The 13,277-nt window shown below is 37.5% G+C and overlaps 1 protein-coding gene across 3 annotated transcripts in view; it reads right to left on the bottom strand.

Annotated features, from left to right (window-relative positions):
• Positions 1–13,277, bottom strand: part of RB1CC1 (RB1 inducible coiled-coil 1) — a 75,725-nt gene that overhangs the window by 28,017 nt on the left and 34,431 nt on the right. For all 3 annotated transcript variants that reach the window (XM_051612691.1, XM_051612690.1, XM_051612692.1), the window contains 5 exons: positions 7,038–7,222; positions 4,819–5,005; positions 4,657–4,738; positions 3,748–3,809; positions 2,601–2,704 (listed from right to left, as the gene is read on the bottom strand). In XM_051612691.1, the coding sequence (XP_051468651.1) occupies positions 2,601–2,704; positions 3,748–3,809; positions 4,657–4,738; positions 4,819–5,005; positions 7,038–7,222 (620 nt within the window). The remainder of the gene's footprint in view (positions 1–2,600; positions 2,705–3,747; positions 3,810–4,656; positions 4,739–4,818; positions 5,006–7,037; positions 7,223–13,277) is intronic.

The raw sequence follows: 13,277 nt of genomic DNA on the forward strand, positions 1-13,277 counted from the left end.
AGAAATATCATCTTAATTATACAGCTCAGGGATTCAGCGCTGACAGAAACTGAGTTTGTGCTGGGTCTCAGTTTGCCTATTGCTTGCTCTTTAGATGTTAAATGAAAATGCCACAGAAAATACTGCTCTCAAGCTTCTTCTGAAGCTCAGTGTCTACCAAGGTGTGTGACAGCTCTGCCCGCTCGAGTTGCAAGTCCACCGCTATCATCAGTATTTCCACAAAACCTAATCGTGAGCCCAGAACCAGGAGGAATCTGACATAAACCCACCTCTACTGCCATCAAGTGGAAGGCTATGTCACTGCAATTTGGACCAACTACGGTTTGCTTAGTGATTGGTTTTCTAACAATAGTATGGCAAAATTCTTCCTGATTTCACAGCAAGCTTCCTGATGACACCAAGCTGGGAGGAGTGGCTCACACACCAGAAGGCTGTGCTGCCATTCAGAGAGACTTAGACAGGCTGGAGACTTGGGCGGGGAAAAACCTGATGAAGTTTAACAAGGGCAAGTGTAGAGTTTTGCATTTGGGGAAGAAAAATGTCATGCACTAGTACAGGTTGGGGGCTGACCTGCTGGAGAGCAGTGTAGGTGAAAGGGATCTGGGGGTCCTGGTAGACAGGAGGATGACCATGAGCCAGCAATGTGCCCTTGTGGCTAAGAAGGCCAATGGCATCCTGGGGTGCATTAGAAAGGGTGTGGTTAGTAGGTCAAGAGAGGTTCTCCTCCCCCTCTATTCTGCATTGGTGAGGCCACATCTGGAGTATTGTGTTCTGGGCCCCTCAGTTCAAGAAGGACAGGGAACTGCTTGAAAGAGTCCAGCGCAGAGCCACAAAGATGATTAAGGAAGTGGAACATCTCCCTTATGAGGAAAGGCTGAGGGAGCTGGGTCTCTTTAGTTTGGAGAAAAGGAGACTGAGGGGTGACCTCATCAATGTTTACAAATACGTAAAGGGTGAGTGTCAAGAAGATGGAGTTAAGCTTTTTTCAGTGATGACCAGTGATAGGACAAAGAGTAATGGATACAAATTGGAGCATAGGAGGTTTAAGGTGAATATCAGAAAAATTTTTTTTACTGTGAGAGTGACAGAGCACTGGAACAGGCTGCCCAGAGAGGTTGTGGAGTCTCCTTCTCTGGAAACATTCAAAACCCGCCTGGACACGTTCCTGTGTGATGTACTCTAGGTGACCCTGCTCTGGCGGGGGGGTTGGACTAGATGATCTTTCGAGGTCCCTTCCAACCCCTATGATTCTATGATTCTATGATTTCAGTCCAAACTTTCCAGGAAGGTTGTAAAATTCTTACAATGTTAAAAATCAGCCAAAAATTAGCAACTTGCTACTACAGTTTCGATTTTTTTTTTTTTCCCCAGCAGAATCACTGAGGAGTGATATAACAGAGAAATTAAAAGGTTGTATCAGCTGTATCATGATCTAGGGCAAATTCACTGTCAAGCAGACTAGCTCGCTATAATGATTTTTAATTCCAGTAGCAATAAAATAAGGATGGCCAGGAATTCTGAATAAAAAAATAGAGGTGAAAAATACATTGAATTCAGCTCCTGCCATGTATACCAGGAACATGTAATCAGGCTGATACCATTGGCAAACCTGACAGATGACAGTGGAGCGTCTTCCTTTTGGATTTACCTGATCATCCTTTTTGGGATTGGGGCTATAACATAAATGGAATTTCAGCAAAACTCTTATCTGCAGATCTCTTCTAGGAAAAGGATAAAGGATACATGCAGGATGTGGTTGTGGTCATACTGATAAACAGATCACTTTCTAGACAGAACCTTACACAGAACTTGCTACTGCCTACTTCTTGCCCATTACCTTTTTTGGTATTTCTCTGATTGCTACAGGTTTAAACTTTGAAAGCTCACTCTACCAGTCAGCTTTTCCAGAAAGATATCTCCAAGTTCTAGGTAAGAAAATAATCCTGTCAAGTTGCCTGAAACACAGAACAGTAGCTTCCCTGTCTACATTTGCCTGTCTGTCTCTCATTGTTAGGAGACAAAAAACACGGAAAGAGAGTTTTGGTCAAAATGATGGATTTCCACAGACAGCAGAGGCACTTCAGGAATACATATTTTAGTAAAATAAGTCTGGCAGAGAAAAAACAATAATTAAATACAGGAGATCTCTATCATCTCATGCTAGGCTTAAGAAATGTATTTTATTTTCTCCAGAACACCACTTAACAAAGTGCAAATAATAATAAAAAAAAATCTAATTCTGATCTGACAAAACACACAAAGTCATAAATTTATTTCTGTTTAAAAAAAATAATTTTTTGCTTGTTTTTTATCTCTGAGACACCTTAGAGGAAAGTCCAACATCATTTACATCTCAGTAAAGAATACATGTGTTCAAACCATCAGAGTTTCAGTACATGAAGCATGTAGATAGTATTAGGTCAGTGCAGATCACTGCTTAAGAAATACATCAGTTCAAAAAAACCCCTTCTCTGTTCTTTATAAAAAATGAACTTGGGGGAGTGTTTTGGGGGGAATATGACAACATGGTGGAAGTCAGAAGGGGGTGACAACTGGAGGAAACTATTTCTGTAATTATAAAATTTTAGGAGGTGCTTTACCTGAGTAATGGCTGTACTTCTGAAGGACAAAAAGACTGCAAAAACTGCAAGTCACTCAACGAGATATCTGGAAGTTCACTGTCAAATCTGCGAGGTTTTTGTGTCTGTATTAAGAAGAAATTAATTTACATGCTGTTAAGGTATATAGTATCAAGATAACTAAGGATTAAAAAGAGCTTAATTAATAACACAGAAAAGTTGGTGTTAAACTGATCTCCCTTTCTAGAGATTTTACACATTTTTTCAAGAAATCATGTCTGGCCTCACCCTCCTAAAAAAAATATTTATATTTATAGTCATTAATCTCTCCATAGTGCCTTGAGCAGCAGCAGAACAGTATTTCAGCTGGAAGGCACCTACGATGCTCATTTTAGTCCAACTTCCTGCCTATTGCCAAATTTCCTAAACACTACGGTTGTGTTTAAAAAGTTAGGAACAAAAAGATGGCACCAAAGACTTATTTATTGTGCTGCTAAACACACAGTCAAGTATTAATTCAGTTCAGCATTCAAAACTTTGAAATGAGTCACATTCTTCATTTTTCCAGTATCCTTTAAAATAAGGTGCTATGGACAATCTGAAAAGGTTAAACAAGGCAAAGTGAGATGGTAAAATTAGAATCAGAAGTTATCTTACTTGAATTAACCAAGCTGTATGAAATCAGAGTTAACAGGCAATGCTTGATTACAACTATACTTTTTCACCTCTTTATTATCAGCCAATAAAGAGACGAAAATGTTTTTCCATTCATCCAGTGACTAGAGAAAAAACATTAAAATCTTTTACTTGCTTTACCATATAATTATTTTTATGGCTGTATTATTGAAAAGAGAGGATAATATTATTAAATAATCCTTTCTGACTTATTTTTCTGATAATTAATAGCAATTTTTTGCTCAATACCACAGACTCCTTTTTAAAAAGGTATATGGAGCTGACATTTCCTCTCACACCACAATGCAAGTTATGACCTGATGTTAATATATATGCCACCTGAAATAGCGAAGAACACTAGCTCCCAACTTTTTTATCTATGTCAAAGCAATGTAACAGGCACAGACCTTGAATGAATTAAGCTTTGGTTTTTAATTTATTAAAGTACTGTTTATAAAAATGAAATAGAACCAAAAAAGCCCTGAGTACATACACAAAAGGATGGAGGCCAGGAGTCAAGCCCTCTAAACAAACGATTCCTTAGAAAAGACTTCCCTGGGCAAAAAAAAAAATGGTTATTTAAAGAAAGAAATGCAACATAAAAACAATACCTCAAGGGAGAACAATTAAGCTTTTGCAGTTTAAAAGCTGAACTAAATTTGACAGCACTACTATCCTATTTCTTGACAACATAAAAATAGCAAGTGAACATGTAACTTGATGCAAAACACGCCAAGTAGAACTTCTCACTTAACTGAAGCCTCTTCTTGCTTAATGCCCATCTCTGCAAAAGCTTCAACTCCTTTTTCAAACTTCCACTGTAATATTGCTAGTGTCCTTAAAAAATGTTGATAACATTTTGTCTAATTATTTTTTTAGCAGTTCATTCAGAATGTAAGTTGCAGACTTTGTAAAGATAAACAAAAAAACCCCTCTAGATTTCTTTTACCAGCAACTTTTTTTTTTTTGACACAACTTCTGGGCAAGCTCCTTAGATGTTGGTCTTTGTTCTTGGTTTTTTTTGGTTTTTATTTCTGAAGTAGTACAGAGAAAGTTGTAGCAATACTCAAATATTCAGTAATAGTTTTTAAAGTGTTATTTGAAAGAACTCGCAGAGCATGTTCAAACAGAAACTGCATTCAAATGTAATAATTAGAAATTGTATCTTTTATAAGCATTAAACTCATTAGAACGTTCATAGTATTTTGTACAGTTAATCTAACAGGTCATTAATCTCATTAAAAGAAAAATCATTGGAAAAATATTCATAATAGGAACATCCAGCACACTGCACACATTTCCTATTTAAGTAAAATTTATATAGGCATTTAAACTGCATCATAGTATTTTAACTACAAAGACAAAACTACAATTCTGATTTCACAGAAGAGAAAGTACTTACTGAAGAGTTTACCAAAAGATTCCCTTTTTGCCTTTTCAGCTTCATATAGATGTTTTCCATCTTTTATTAAAGCACCTGCCCACTACGGAAGGGAAAATACATAGTTAAGTTGTTAATTTTAGCACTGAAACAATGGTTTGGTTTCAAAGTTTTATTACTTACCTCCCTGTAGTGTTTTATGAACATTTTTCTCCTCACAACCTCAACAACAGCTAGACAGTACATTTGAGGAACAGTACTGAGAGCCTCTACAACCTTGACCCTTTCTAGGAGTTCTGTTACAAGACGAAGTAATGCTTGTAGTTTCTCTCCATCCTGGTCAGCATGAAGCATTACAAAACAACACCACCTAGAAAATCAGATTATTAAGCTTTAGAAGATAGCCTGGTTTTGTCTGATATAAAATGATCTAGTTTCTCAGTTCAGCCAAGCATGTTACTGATCTTAGTGAATTTTAAATGCAGAAAAGATGACTAAGTTGCTATCTGGAAGTATTAAGCAATTCAAAATCCAGTAGTTGCCCTGTTAATTTATCAAGATGTCCATATCAGTGCTCAAAAAACGAACACCTATTACCATTTGAGTTTAAGTATTCGTTTTGACAAAGTCTGGGAAATTCACACATAACCTACTCACACACTACAAGAAACAGGCCCTGTAGCATACAAATTCTGTGACTTGTAACATCTTCAATTGCCTAATTGATTCAATGAATAAATTATTTTCAAAGCAGAGCCACAAATACAACTAAATCACAGAATAACTACTTAAAAGGTGACCAACTGGTGTGTCTGGGGGGAAATGACACAGCAAATTCTGCAACTAGCAAAGGCATAAGGTGGAGGCATTTCCCACAAGTACGAAAAAAAATATTAATTGTTGTTATTGACAGAAGTGATGCAGAAGTAAGTAAAAGTGAAACAATACAAACAAGCCAAAATTAAGCAACTAGGAACATATACTAACAAAGATATTACAAGACATGCACTTTTGACTTTCTCACAGTAATGACTAGTAAGAAATAAAGGGAAAGCATTACATGAAGGCAATAAGTGGCCAATTAACAACACAGAGGGAAGTACATTTTTCACATGATGTAAGTTGCAGAACTTGCAAAAAACAAGAGTTTGTGGGTTAAAAAAGAAGTTGGACTAATTCATCGAAAAAACCTCCATCGGCAGATGAACACAGAAGAGCTGCTTCTAGGTCAGATAAGAATATCCTCCTCTAAGCATATAGTTACATTTATGTTCTTTCCTCATTATTAGATTCCCATTATGGTCTTTTGCTACTAACTGCTACTGAAGACAAGCTAGAAGTACCTTTGGTTTGACCCAAACTACAGTGTGATTTCTGTATATTCGGTTTTGGGGTTTTTGGGGGCTAAGAGAGGGGGCAGGTTGCTGTTGGGTTATTTTTGTTTGTATTTTGCATCTATGCTTTATTTTTCACTTCAGATCTATCCTCTTTGCATTCCCTCTCTGCAATTTATTAGCTTGTTCTTTACAAAAGGATGCATATCCTTCCTCTAACAACTTATGAATTATGTGTATACTACACAAATCTTTCAGCATATAGGGAACGAAAGTGATATTTATGGCAACCTAAGCTCTACATACGATCCCAAATATCTGTTACAGTGAAAAATGCTGTAAAAAGAGTCACCTCTTCATTAGGCGAAAAAGAAAAATCTCCTTGATGGATATCCAGCCTGCAAGTCTAACACGGTCACAATGTTGCCTAATTACTTGCTGCTAGCCTAAACAATGCTTTTTTCTTCTCAAAATTATTAAACGCTCTATACTTTCCTATGTATCTGGCTAGAAAAAATATCTACAGCTTAATAATTAAAGTGTAGTAGAATGAAACACTATTTTCCATTGCACAATACAGACTACTTAACTTTCTTCCCTGCTATACAGCAATGATGCTTACATGAAAACTGCTATTTTTACTTGCTATGACTGGATATATATTTTTTTTTCATAAACTTTATCTAAATCAAACTACTGGCATGTTTCTCTACTTTGATGTGATCTGAAGCTACTAAGGAGTGTTTCACTTATTATTACTATAATCCCATAAAAGCCAGTCATGTGTTAAATACTGACAACTTCTGAGGTTGATGCAAGGAGAGGGATTGTAGCATCTTAGATATTGTTTTACTGATATGAAGACCATTTAAACTCTAAGAAAAGTTTCTCTTAAAATAGTACTTTGTTTCACATTTAAAAAGAATATACAAACAAAGCGATCCAATTTTACCTTCTCTTCCACTAAAAAGAGCTCTCTGCATTCCTAAAGATCTACTTATGACATGCATTCTTTAAACAGTATTGATGCAAGTGGAAGCAATATAAAGTTGAAAAATTGTAACTTACTTCAGTCTGACTTGTAGGTTATTTGCAAGCTCCTGCTTGGCAGTGGTACATTTCTGTTTAATATCTAACAGTTTTCTGTGATTAGTTAACATAATCATCAGCTGATTTGCATGACTCAAACACAGATCAGGCAACACAGAAGGATCTTTCAAGTTCTCAGCTCTCTTCTGATTAGCCAAAAATCCCTAGAAGAAGAGAGACATGTTTGTTACGTGAGCTTGTGACAATCAAAAAGCATGGAAGTGATCCATCTTCTCTGTAAGAATACAAGCATTTTAATTAATGTACTGTAACCATTCAGAAGTATAACAGAACGCTACACAGAGAAGTGTCAATGTTCCTTTATTTTTATTCTATAATCCTGTCCAAATAAATCTCATCTAATATTTCTCTCCCAGCTACCAACAACCCTGTAATAACTTCATACAACTAAGCGACACTAGTGAAAGATCACAGAACTTAATGCAGCAGAAATGTAGCTACTAGGATAGAGGGTATCAACCATCATTCTAATTTCTGCAAACAATCAGCTTTATTATCTGTTTTGGATGGTAACAGGTGATTCCTAAAAGGGCAGGAGGCAAAACAGGGAAAATGGACTGCCTTAGATAAACACAAAACCTGACAATAGTTTTAAGTGAGGCTGATGAGAGCAGTAAACCATCGAGTTATACAAAACTGCTGAAAAATGAAACCAGTCATTGCTGATTTGACAGAGAATGTAAAGCAATCTTGTTCTAAGATGCTATAAAACACATCTACAAAGCCTGCAATAAATAACTATATCCCAGTGAGAATAGCACAGAAATCAAACTAAGTATCAAACAAGTATATTACATACAATGAGAAGACAAGAAAGAAGATGCACACTGAAGATGGAAGAGAATACTGAAGAGACAACCATATTCTGAACTCTGAGCAACTTACATACTGAATGAGTGAGGAGCTTCTGGGAAATGAGAGCAGGCTGCAAACATTTTAACTGAACCATCTGAGTCAAGTGAATGGAAACCAGAAAAGGTAGGACAAATTGTTACTGAGATGATGAAGAATACAGCCCCATCAGGAGAACTTGGGTTGTTTAGTCAAGGATGTCAAAGATACTGAAGAAACATGCTGTGATAACTAGGGAATTACCATGCATCAAACTGAAAGGCAGCATAGGCATGAGAGCACATAGAGCAAATGTTCTTGAAATAGCCAAGAATATTTTCAGATCTGCAAATAATGTATGTTTATAAACATTAGCACAATCAGATTCTATACAGTTTTGCAACAGAAATAAGGAAGTCAAGAAAATAATTGCTTTTAATAGCAGCTCAGTAAGCTTTTTAACTGAAACACGTGGCGTGGAGCCTGAAGTTACAGAAAACTGGATACAGTGAGCTGGAAAATCCCTTCCAGATTTACTCTACTTTCCAAAAGACTATTCATAAATTTGAGTATCTTTCACCATTTATGTATCTTTGTGCCCGTCTTTAAAATAAAATGTAAACTAAAATTATCCTAGCGTGCAAATCATAAAGAAGAATCTCGGCATACTAGAAAACAAAAAGAAAAAAGGGGGGGGGGGACAGACATGGATGGATCTCACTATGTTGTGAAGAAAACTAAAATCTAAATAATCAAATGTACTCACAAGTTCTTGCCTCTTCTAGCTGTGATCAGATGACAGGCAATGGATTCAAACTTGAGCACAGGAAGTTCCCACTCAACATAAGGAAGAACTTCCTTACTGTGAGGAGTACAGAGCACTGGAACAGGCTCCCCAGAGAGGTTGTGTCTCCTTCTCTGGAGACTTTCAAGACCTGTCTGGATGCCTTTCTGAGTGATCTGCCCTAGTTTTTGTTTTGCTTTGCTTTTTTTTTCTTTTGGTCCTGCTCTGGCAGGGCAGTTGGACTCGATGTTCAGAGGTCTCTTCCAACCCCTAATATTCTGTGATTTATGACATCAGCATAACAGTCAAACAAAAAAAGGTCCCAAAACCCAGATTTTTCCCAAGTACTACTTCCCAAAGAAGAAACAATAAAGACGATTTAAAAACATTTTAGACTGAAGTTCAAACAATCAATAGGAAGGGTTGTAGTGATATAATAAGCAGCTGAGAACACCCTGAATCACTATAAACCTAAAAATCTGATGTTTAATTTGACGTAATATGAAGCAGGAGGAAAATAAAATTACAGAATAAGACAAAGCCATTTCCCCAACAACTTCAAATGAAGGGGAACAAGCCCAGAATCAAGGCCATCTGCCAGTCAGGTTTTTTTTAGCTTGTTTAACAGAGCTAATAAAGGACTTAACATTTCTGTGAACCTAATGATGGAAATGCATTTGGATGTAGCAAAATGTTTTGAAAACCTACACTAACAGGGAAATAAAAAATAAAAATAAAAAAAAAGCAAATGCCAGAAAGGTTAACCTATCAGGCAGAATCACACTGAAAGAACAGAAAGGCTCCATATTTTCTAGAGGCATACTCTTATTATGCAATGCCACCTACTGATCATGATTCTACATGCTTACACTACAAATCTAAGTGTCCAGAATGAGAAACAGGTTTTTTAAGTTAACAAAGCATTTTCCCCCATTAAACATTAGGGACTGGGGATCAACTATTCACCTTCATAACTCAAGATGTAATTTTACATATAAATACTTTAATGTGCCAGTTAATTGAAAAGGCTGACTGGAAGCAAAAAAACAGTTAAGGCAGTCCAGGAACAAGCAAATTAACTAAGCAATGAGGCCTTCTAGCAGCAGATGACTTTGTTCCATAAGGTAAATTTAATTTGAATTTTAATAATGAAACTGAGGTTGGATTAGAAAGTCAACTCAAATTCTGTAAAGAGTATTGGCATTTTCCTGATCTGAATTAAAAAAGCCTACACCTTCCAATACAAATACAGCCAGTAGGATTACAACTGAGATTTCCCTTACCCTTGTTCTACCAAGTACACCCACTTTACTTCTTTATGAACAGAAGTAGTTCACTACTGAAAAGTGCTATGTAAAAGAAAATTGAGGGGTTTTTCAGGTAAGACCCAATATGAAGTTATCACACAAACTGTGAGCGCTACCTTTAAAAATACACAAGTCCTCAGCTATATTTTCAAATATAATTCAATTCCTCCACTTTGTCATTCTTCTTAGATTTCTAAATAGATTATACCAGCTCTAGTATCTTACAACTGTCTATTTTTTTCCAAACAACTGTTAAGAATGGGATGAAAACACTTCCTAAGGCTTAAATATAAACTCAAGAAATGAAAGCATCTGGTAGTGGACTTAATCACTTGTTTAACCACAGACTTTTATTTAATTGATGCTTCAAAGAAACCCAAACACACCATCACATTCTGACTGCTCTTAAAACCCCTTATAACATAAGGAACAGGCAACTTACAAAAAGGAAAGGCACAGATGAAAATCTGAAAGTCTCTGATAAGTCTTCAAGTGGTACAAATTCTAAATTTACAGTCATACTTAAACAAGGTGCCAAAGTATCTGTCCAAATGATTTTTAGGCATCTCATTCAGAAGTGGGATTGGTCACTTAAGGTAGGCTCTTCACTCAAGTGAAGAGGGCACACATAGATAAAACCACCACTCACAGTATCAGGCAACCAAGCAGAGGGATGGAAAAGTGTATTTTCCATCACATTAAATTCCCCTGGAGTTAGCACTGACCTACAACATAAACACTGCTAAATGGATTTAGCAGAAGCTTACTTCTAAACTTACTCCTTTAAATAATCTGAAGTGAGGCTCCACTTTTAAACAATGCTGTCAGATGTACTGGTAGCACACACCTTTACACACCAGAAAGAGGACAGCATAAGAAACCTGAGTCCTGTGTGACAGTCAACCCAGTTCTCTCCTTGTCAAAAGGGGGATCTAGCCACCCCAAGATCGGAAGGCAACATTGTTCCCTTACTCCTGCTAATGATTTCTGATTGCACATCGGTATAAAAGAAACTCATGCCTTTCTTCACAGTACCAGCTCTGATGGAATGATGAAAAGTATCAGATAATGACCACAAACAGTTTTAACTGTACTTTCAGTTGCTAACAAGATGCTAAAGGACAATCTCAGGTACAATGTTAACTAAAGCTCTTCAAAGACCCTGTATTTAATAAAGAAGTTTTGATATGGCACTGTAATGGGTTTTTTTGAGAAAAAGAAGCTATACATTTTACATTTAAAATAGTCCTTAATCACATTTTTTATCACTTCAAATGACACTGCAGGCATGATTCTTTCTCTCCTCACTGCAAGCTTGGTGACTAACCATTAATCATGCTACCATTTCCCTGATCCTCTATCATCGAGTGTCTTTACCAAGGACTCAGTAATTCCCTCCAAATTAGATTTAACCTACTTACCTCTTATTCTACATCTCCAACTGAAGTTCTAATTTTCTAGCTGTTTTTCTAGTTTTAGATCATAAGAATAACAGTAAATTTCTCCACGACAACCCTGATGGTTGCCAGACTTCTTCTAACTCCTGAGGTACATAATGCAGCAGAGTCGTAACACCTCTTTTTTGGCTCAGAAAAAAACCCGTGTCTCCTCAGAACAAGAAAAGGCAACTGCATGGAGAACCACATTAGTGAGAAAAAGGACAAATGACAGCGGAGCAACTCACCAATTGTCTGATTGCACTTGTTTGAGTCTGAAACTAGTTGAAAGTCGATCAACACGCTCAGGTCCTTTTCTTGTGCACAGCTTTCCAGCCGCTCTTCCCCAGGCCAGAAGCATTGCATGGGGTTGTTGTGACTCAAGTGCAGGACCCAACAACTGGCCTCGTTGAATCTTGTACAGTTAGTTGTGGTCCGCCTATCCAGCCTGCCCAGATCCCTCTGCAGAGCCTTCCAACCCTCAAGAAGATCAACACTCCCACCCAACATGATGTCATCCACAAACTTACTGAGGATGCACTTGATCCCCTTGTCCAGATCACTGACAGATATTAAAGACAACTGGACCCAATACTGAGCCTTGGGAAACAGCAGCTGCCAACTGGACTTAAATCCATCCTCCACAACACTTTGGGCCCAATCATCCAGACAGTTTTTCACCCAGTGAAGCATACACTCACCCGAGCTATGAGCAGCCAGTCACTTCAAGAGAATGCTGTAGAAAACAGTGTCAAAGACTTCACTGAAGTCTAGGTAGACAGCATCCATAGCCTTTTCCTCATGCACTAAATGGGTCACCTTGTCATACAAGGAGATCAGGCTAGTCAACTAGGACTTACCATTTCACAAACCCATGCTGACTGGGCTTGATCGCCTCCTGTATGTGCCACATGATGGCACTCAAGATGATCTGTTCCATAACCTTCCCCAGCATTGAGGTCAGACTGACAGACCTGTAGTTCCCCAGATCCTCCTGGCATCACATTTGCTGACTTCCACTCAACTGGGACCTCCCTAGTTAGCCAGGACTGTTGATAAATTATGTGACGTGGCTTGGTGAGCGCTTCCACCAGCTCCTGCAGTACCCTTGCGTGGATTCCATCCAGTCCCACAGACTTGTTCAGGTGGTATGGCAAGTAACTGACTATTTCCCCTTGGATTACAGGGGCTTCATTCTGCTCCCCATCCCTGTCTGCCAGCTCAGGGGCCTGGGTACCCAGAGAACAAGTGATCTTACTTTTAAAGACTGAGACAAAGAAGGCATCAAGTATCTCAGCCTTTACCCTCATACTTTGTAACTATGCTCACCCCCACATCCAATAAAGAAAGAAGATTACTCTTCTGATGTATCTCAGAAGCCAGAAATTTTACATTGGTGCTTTTCTCAGAATACTGATTGGCAGAATTGGAATTAAAGATACTTCTCCGAATTATAACTAAAAGCATGTTGACAGAAATACTTTAGCTATAAAAATATACAGCTTAATATGCAGCTGACCAAGTGGTAGTGAACTTCAGCTTGACGTGTTCCTAGTGCATTACATCTAGGATATTTAAAGCAAGACATTTTTATTTTGTAGAGTGACTTTTTCTTCAATATAGATAAGCCAGATAAATATAAGCCCTGAATTTAAGTTCCGGTGCTGTCCACCACCCACTGTTGCATTTTCAACTACTTTGATATTTTGTAAAAAGTACTTAATGTGGTAGTTGGAGTTATGTGCTGAAAATGTAACCACAAGATGTAAAAACTACCAATGTTTAAGTGTCATTATGAGTATAGCAACTTGGTGAGCATCTCCAGTGTGATAAATTGAAA

The sequence above is a fragment of the Apus apus genome, chromosome 2 (genome assembly GCF_020740795.1).
Source record: "Apus apus isolate bApuApu2 chromosome 2, bApuApu2.pri.cur, whole genome shotgun sequence".
NCBI lineage: Eukaryota > Metazoa > Chordata > Aves > Apodiformes > Apodidae > Apus > Apus apus.